The sequence below is a fragment of the Myxocyprinus asiaticus genome, chromosome 19 (genome assembly GCF_019703515.2).
Source record: "Myxocyprinus asiaticus isolate MX2 ecotype Aquarium Trade chromosome 19, UBuf_Myxa_2, whole genome shotgun sequence".
Taxonomy (NCBI): Eukaryota; Metazoa; Chordata; class Actinopteri; order Cypriniformes; family Catostomidae; genus Myxocyprinus; species Myxocyprinus asiaticus.
This window is the reverse complement of record NC_059362.1, coordinates 26,766,533-26,774,626: the sequence shown is the minus strand read 5'-3', so window position 1 is coordinate 26,774,626 and position 8,094 is coordinate 26,766,533. Positions and strand designations below refer to the sequence as shown.

The 8,094-nt window shown below is 35.4% G+C and overlaps 1 protein-coding gene across 1 annotated transcript in view; it reads left to right on the top strand.

Annotated features, from left to right (window-relative positions):
• LOC127409821 (E3 ubiquitin/ISG15 ligase TRIM25-like) overlaps window positions 1-8,094 on the top strand; it is a 40,759-nt gene that overhangs the window by 1,467 nt on the left and 31,198 nt on the right. Inside the window, exon 2 of the mRNA XM_051644662.1 lies at window positions 3,046-3,649. Within this exon, the coding sequence (XP_051500622.1) occupies window positions 3,071-3,649 (579 nt within the window). The 5' untranslated portion in view covers window positions 3,046-3,070. The remainder of the gene's footprint in view (window positions 1-3,045; window positions 3,650-8,094) is intronic.

The window sequence follows — 8,094 nt, the reverse complement described above, 5'->3', positions numbered from 1 at the left end:
GGTGGTGATATGCAAGAAGAACACAAATCGGTAAAAACAAAAGGAGAAGAAAGTGAAAGTGGAGATTTATAGTAAAAAAAGACTTAAATGTTGATCTGTTTCCCACCCACACCTATCATATTGCTTCAGAAGACATGAATTAAACCACTAAAGTCGTATGTGCTTTTTTAGCTACAACATTTTGGTACCCATTTGTGATGACCTACAGAGCTGAAATATTCTTCTAAAAATCTTTGTTTGTGTTCTGCAGAAGAAATAAAGTCATACACATCTGCGATGGTATGAGGGTGAGTAAATGATGAGCGAATTTTCATTTTTTGGTGAACTATTTCTTTAAAATCTAAGAGTAAACATGCTTTTTCTGCTGTTTCTCCTAAACTCTGGAATAGTCTTCCACTATAAACATCATCCTCTTCTACAGTTCAAACTTTTAAACATTGTCGTAAGACACACTTCTGAGTCAGCAATGAAAATGACGAAAATTAATAAGTCTAATTGAATGTATGCAGTGTGTTAGAATGCTTTGTGTGCTGTAAACGATTTCAGCCGTTTTGCTAACTTCAGCTACACTCCACTCACTCTTCACAAAACTCCCTCCCTATCAGTAATGTGGAAAATGATTGACAGATGATATGATTGTTTTTTTTGTCCCTGATAATTTTTTCCCCTTATTTTTTTCCTTACATATTTTATAGATTGGAGCAGCATATTATAACTCATACCTACCTCAATACATTTATATGATATAATTACAAGATGTTAAAAGATTATAGACGACTACAATTAATTTACTACTAAAGCTAATTACTAGAGGTCTAAAAAGACCTCTTTTAAAAGGTTAAAGCTAACTCACTTTACACTGTGCAAACTAAAATAATGCTTATTTTCACATAAAACATTAATACAGAATACAGATTCTGTAGACTCTGTTAAGAGTCTCCATCTAGTGGTGTAACTGAAAAACAGTAATCGACACATCACTCTGTCTATGAAAACATGCCTGCTTTCAAGTCACACACGCTATTAAAAACTAGAGCAACATTACAAAAAGGTCAAGATTACTAATAAATAAGTTTGAAATTAGGTTAAATGCTGAAAAATCTCGACCATTGTAAAACTGATTATTTAGGTGTCCACCACCGATACAGATTTGTTAATGATGATACGGTATCTAGATACTAGGGTAGCTGATTGCCGATATAATGTCTATATACACCAATCAGCCACAACATTAAACCACTTGCCTAATATCATGTAGGTCCCCATCATGCTGCCAACACAGCTCTGAACTGTTGAGGCATGGACTCCACATGACCTCTGAAGTTGTCCTGTGGTATCTGGCACCAAGAGGTTAGCAGCAGATCCTTTAAGTCCTGTAAGTTGCGAGGTGGGGCCTCCATGGATCGGACTTGTTGGTCCAGCACATCCCATAGATGCTCAATCAGACTGAGGTCTGGGGAATTTGGAGGTCAGAGCAACACCTTAAACTCTTTGGCATGTTCCTCAAACCATTCCTGAACAGTTTTTTGCAGTGTGGCAGGGCACATTATCCTGCTAAAAGAGGCCACTGCCATCAGGGAATACTGTTGCCATGAAGGGGTGTACGTAGTCTGCACAATCTTTAGGTAGGTGGTACGTGTCAAAGTAACATCTACATGAATGCCAGGACCCAAGGTTTCCCAGCAGAACATTGCCCAGAGCATCACACTGCCTATTCCGGCCTGCCTTCTTCCCATAGTGCATCCTGCTGCCATCTCTTCTCCAGGTAAACGACGCACACGCACCTGTCTGTCCACGTGATCTAAAAGAAAACATGATTCTTCAGACCGGGCCACCTTCTTCCATTGCTCCATAATCCAGTTCTGACGCTCATGTGCCTATTGTAGGCACTTTAGGCAGTGGACTTGGGTCAGCGTGAGCACTCTGATCGGTCTGCGGCTAATCAATGTTATTCACTTCACCTGTCAGTGGTTTTAATGTTGTGGCTGATCAGTGTATACTGTAGATACAGTTTAATTATAGCAAATGAGATTGGTAATATATAGAACACATATATTACAATACACAATATACACTCACTGAGCACTTTATGAACACCTGCACACCTACTTATTCATGTGATTATCTAATCAGCCAATCATGTGGTAGCAGTACAGTTAATAAAATCATGCAGATATGTGTCAGTAGTTTCAGTTAATGTTCACATCAATCATCAGAATGGGTAAAAATGGGATCTCAGTGATTTGGAGCGTGGCATGATTGTTGGTGCCAGATGGGCTGGTTTGAGTATTTCTGTAACTGCTGATCTCCTGGGACTTTCATGCACAATGGTCTCTAGAGTTTACTCAGAATGGTGCCAAAAACAACAACAAAAAAACATCCAGTGAGCACCAAAACGTGTGCTGAAACGTCATAAAAAAAAAAAAAAAAAAAAAAAAAAATATATATATATATATATATATATATATATATATATATATATATATATATATATATATATATATATATATATATATATGTCAAAAAGCTCCAGAATAGATTCTATGGAAAATTATACATTGACTAACCAAGTTAAGATTCATAAAATAGGAGATTTGAAAAATATTGTAAGTGCATGAATATTATCCCTAAATGTGTCATACTCCAAAGAAAACTCATAAATAGCTAATTTAACTTTCAAGCAGCCCAGAAGCATTTTGCGAGTGATTTTATGGTAACAGAAATGCACTTTGAACAAATAAGTCAATAATCAAACAGATCAAAGGTCAAAATTGAACATTCCTTACTACCTTACTATAAAGCTCGCATTGGATTGTTATCAGGTAAATACAAAAATGTTCTTCACAATTATGTTTATCAATATTTCAAGATCATGATATCATGTAGAATTTGTATTCATTGTACTACTGTATGTCTAAGCTAATTCCTTCACTTGCTTTCACTTTCACTTCTAGATTTCAAAACACACTTCTTTTTGTGGGTTTTTGGATAAACACCTTCTGTGGAACAACAACCTCAAGATAAATCTTTTTTTGTTATTTTTAGTGTCTTGAAACAGATTGGCAGTGAAATGGCAGAGGCTGTTCTCGGAGATCACGAACGATACAACTGTTTAATATGTTTGGATCTGCTGAAGGATCCCGTGACAATTCCGTGCGGACACAGTTACTGTATGAGCTGTATCAGTGAGTGCTGGAATATGGAAGACCAGAGAGGGCCCTACAGCTGTCCACAGTGCAGGCATGCCTTTTATTCAAGGCCTTCTCTCAACAGAAGTACAGTACTTGCTGAAATAATGGAGAAATTGAGGGACACAACACTGCAAGTGTCAGAGTCTGCTCAAAGTCTTGCTGGACCTGGAGATATTGGATGTGATTTTTGCACTGGAAGAAAGTTCAAAGCTGTCAAGTCTTGTCTGGAGTGTCTGGCATCTTACTGTGAAACACATGTACATCCGCACTATAATGTTCCTGCCCTGAAGAAACACAAGCTGGTAAAAGCTGCTATCATGCCAACATGCTCCAAACACGACAAGCTCTTGGAGGTCTACTGTCGTACAGATCAGAAATGTGTCTGCATGCATTGTTTAATGGATGACCACAAAGGCCATGACACAGTGCCATGTATGATTGAACGGAATGAGAAACAGGTAAATGTGTCTTTAATTTTTTTTATTATTATTATTATTTTTTTTATTTTTTTACAGTGACTACATTAAGTACATCAGTGGTAGAACAAATTCCTTAAATAAGGTTGTGACTTATTTGTCCATAGATTAATTTGACTGTCAGTCAGGCCAAAATCAAGCAGATACTTCTGGCAAAAGAAAAAGAGCTGCAGAGGGTGAGAATGGACATAGAGTCCCAAACAGTAAGTTGTACTGTAGAACAAATAATTTTTACACAATTAAAGCAGGCTCATTAATTATCAGCTGACATGAGGTTAATCGCTGCAACATCGAACTTGTACAGTTGTAAACATCATTCAAGGGCTAACTGTTTTTCTTTCAGTTTTGATTCAATTCCTCTTTGGTTGTCCTCAGTGTTCTGCAAAGAAGGCAGTGGAGAACATTAAGAGAGCCTTCACTGAATTAGTCCGCTTTATTGAGATGGGAAGCACAGAGATGATTGAAAAGATAAAAGCTCAAGAAAAGGCTGATCAGGATCAAGGTGCAAAACTACAAAAGAATCTGGAAGTGAACATCACTGAGCTGAAGAAGAGGGAAGAAGTCCTAGAGACACTTCTACAGACCGATGACAACATCTACTTTCTTCAAGTATAACCACTGTGTTGCAAGCAAAATTACTACATATTAAAGGAATATTCCGGTTTCAATACAAGTTAGGCTCAGTCAACAGCATTTGTGGCATAACATTGATTACCACAAAAAATAATTTTGTCCTTTCTTTAAAAAAAACAAAAAGCAAAAATCTGTGTTTTTAGTAAGGCACTTACAATGGAAGTAAATGGGGCCAATCCATAAACATTCAAATACTCACTATTTCAAAAGTATAGCCACAAGACATAAACAATATGCTTGTTAACATGACTTTAGTGTGATAAAATTGCTTAATAACCTTTTCAGTGTAAAGTTAAAGGCAATTTTACAACTTCGTTACCATGATGTTGTAATGTCAACAAACACTCAAACCCTAAAATGGCTGTAAAAATTATGATTTAAACAACTTTACAGCTGAAATAATAAATTAGTTTTAACAGAAGTAATGTAAGTGCTTTTATAACATTAAAAGCTTTACATTTCTGCCTTTAAACCCTCCAAAAATTGGCCCCATTCACTTCCATTGTAAGTGCCTCACTGTAACTTCTATTTATGCTTTTTTTTTTTTTTTTTAAAGAAAAGGACGAGTCAAAATAATTTTTTGTGGTACTCAACATAATGCCACAAATGCTGTCGATTGAGCTTAACTTGTTTTGAACCCGGAATATTCCTTTAATAAACAACATTAAGAGCTGTTTAAATATATGGCATATTTGGATATTTTATACATGTTACACTTATAAATATGTGGCAGAATATAATGCATTAAAAAGAACGTAATAAAAGTAAATTGTATTAATTTGTCCATGAATATTTTTTTCCACAGAATTATGAGTCTGTGTCCACTTCATCTGGCTCTGATGATTTCCCCAGTCTCTCTTTTAGGCCATGCTGCTCTTTTGAGCATTTGAGCAAACTTGTGTGTGAACTTACAGAGAGACTGAGGACTGTTTGCATGCATGAAATAAACAAACCAGTTAGCGAAGGTAAATTTCCTAACTGGTTGCATTGGATTGTATTTATGTGTGATGAATTGTTTCCTTGGATCTTTTACTACTTTCAGATTTGTTGACAAAGAACGCTCCATTCTGCATCAAGTTTGGAGACAGAGTCAGAGTGAAACCTTCCATTACTACCCCAAAATATAACTGGAGTGTAAATGTCACTCACAAGAGTGTGGGTGTTGTAAAAGGCAAGATCTGTGTAATTTTCTCACAGATACAAAAAGTCCATCATCAAGAAATACTTAATCATGTCTTAAGAGTAGTACAAACTCTGCTATATTATTTGTCCTCTGCTTAGACATTAAAGGTGATGAAAGTTTGGTTGTTGACTTCCCTGGACATGTAAACTGGAGAGGAATTCTCTCTGAAATGGAGCCTGTAACTGATAATGATGAGTTTGGTAATTATACACAGTATGATTACAGTGTGTCCTTGGCGTTTAAGTAGCAACTATTTAGCTGATTACGTTTGGTTTAGAAAAGCATTTTTTTTTTCATGTTCCATGAAAACTCTCATACAAATGTCAAATTTATTCTACTTTGATAAACCAATGAGGCTTGAATTGTTTGAAAAAGCCACATTTGATATAATCTATGAGAGCCTACCAATATATACAACTCTCCTCTCAGCTTTCCATGTGACACTAATTGTATTTCAGGATCTTCAAGTCTGAACTGCAATATTAAGATAGAAGACAAAGTCTGTGTGAAACCATCTGTTGTTACTCCAAGACACAAATGGGGATCAGTCACTCACAAAAGCATTGGTGTTGTTAAAAGTAAGAACACTGACTGACATTTAATTTATAATTCCCATTTAAATCCATGGTATTGACCTTTTTTTTTTTTTTTTTTTTTTAGTTACGATGATGGAATAAGGTATTGTAGGCTGGCTGAATTACCAAAGAGTGTGAAAAAGTGACAGATTATATTTCTGATTTGTTTTATTTCTGCAGATATTCAGGGTGAGTCTCTGACTGTAGATTTCCCCCAGCAGAAAAATTGGACTGGTGTAGTTTCAGAAATGGAGATTGCAGCCAGTGCTGGTTCAGGTAATTTAGTGGATATAAGGATATTATCACACAGTACATATCAAGAGATTCTACTTATACAAACCAGTTGTACAGTATATGTAGAATCAAGCACAAAGTGTTTGTAGCAGCCACATTTGATGTAAAAATTAAAAAAGGAGTCATAAATGGTTTACCATAGTCCTCTCAGACCTTTATGATACACTCATTGTATTTCAGGATCTTCAAGTCTGAACTTCAACATTAAAATAGGAGACAAAATCTGTGTGAAACCATCTGTTGTTACTCCAAGACACAAATGGGGATCAGTCACTCACAAAAGCATTGGTGTTGTTAAAAGTAAGAACATTGAAATTGATTTAATCATTTATACCAGGTATGCAAATTCCTTGCATTACCCATTTTTTGGATAACCAAAATAAATGAAATGATGATGACAAAATTATAGTAGTTTATTAATTATTGTTGGTATTAATAATGGATTGAATACCTAGAACCACCAGGGTGAGAAACGGACAAAGTTTATATTAATTCTTTATTTTATTTTATTTTATTTGTCTTCTGAAGAAATTCAGGGTGAGTCTTTGTCTGTAGATTTCCCTGAGCAGAAAAATTGGTCTGGTGTAGTTTCAGAAATGGAGCTTGTGACCAGTGCTGGTTCAGGTAATCTTTGCACTTTTATGCATCGGATTGTTCTTATAAGTGGAAAATGCTTCCTTTAAAATCCTATTTGTTTTAGATTTGTCAACAAAGAACACTCCAGTCTGCATCAAAGTTGGAGACAAAGTCTGAGTGAAATCTTCAATTACTACTTCAAAATATATCTGGGACACAGATGTTACACACACGAGTGTGGGTGTGGTACAAGGCAAGATCTTTGTATTTTTCTTGTAGACATACGAAATTAAAAGAGAAATAACCTTATTTCACAAATGTAATTTTTAACATAACATTTAACATGAGTCAGATCTGAAAAAGATTTTAACAAGTTTGTCATCTCATCTGGCTAGCTATTAAATCTGAGGTTGTGATCGTGGATTTCCCAACACATAAAGGCTGGAAAGGCATTATTTCTGAGATGGAATTGAGAAATGACTCAGGTTAGCAACTTAAGAAATTGAATTTTTTCTTCTGCATTAGTCCTAGTTTGAGACGACACTAACATGCAGCCACACTTTTAAGCCTTTCTATTATACTTATTATTGTCTAAGAGGCTGACCAAGAATATGTTTCAGGATCCTGCTAGATTGTGATGATGGCTGGAATGGCATCTACTCTTGTAGCTAGTAGTGACCTTTTGCCTTTGTAACTAAACTTTGACTTAAACTTGCCATATGTCTTTACTGTATGTTTGTAGTCATGTGGGGACAAATTAACTGACTGAAAGAGACACATCAGTGTCACTGGGTTCATACTGGTGTCCTTCAGAGCACAGGAGAGTCATTTCACTTGATAGAAACTTGCCTTAAATCTGCCTTTTATTCAGGTGTTTGAAATTTAGAAAACACTTGACTTGTGGCAAATACTGTATGTTTTTCATTGTTACTTAATTTGACCGATGTGTGATTGCATGGTTAATTTTTTTAATTACTTTCATTTTAATGTGTCTATTGTTTTATTTGTGATGAGAGATCAGCCACACTTTCTCATTTATACTGTAAGCCTATACTTTCACACCTAAATGTTAAATAAAAATAATAATTTTCCAACGTAAAAAATGACAAACAAAAAAGTCAATTTGCAGATGACACTGCTTTATTTAATAAAAATAGGGAGATGGC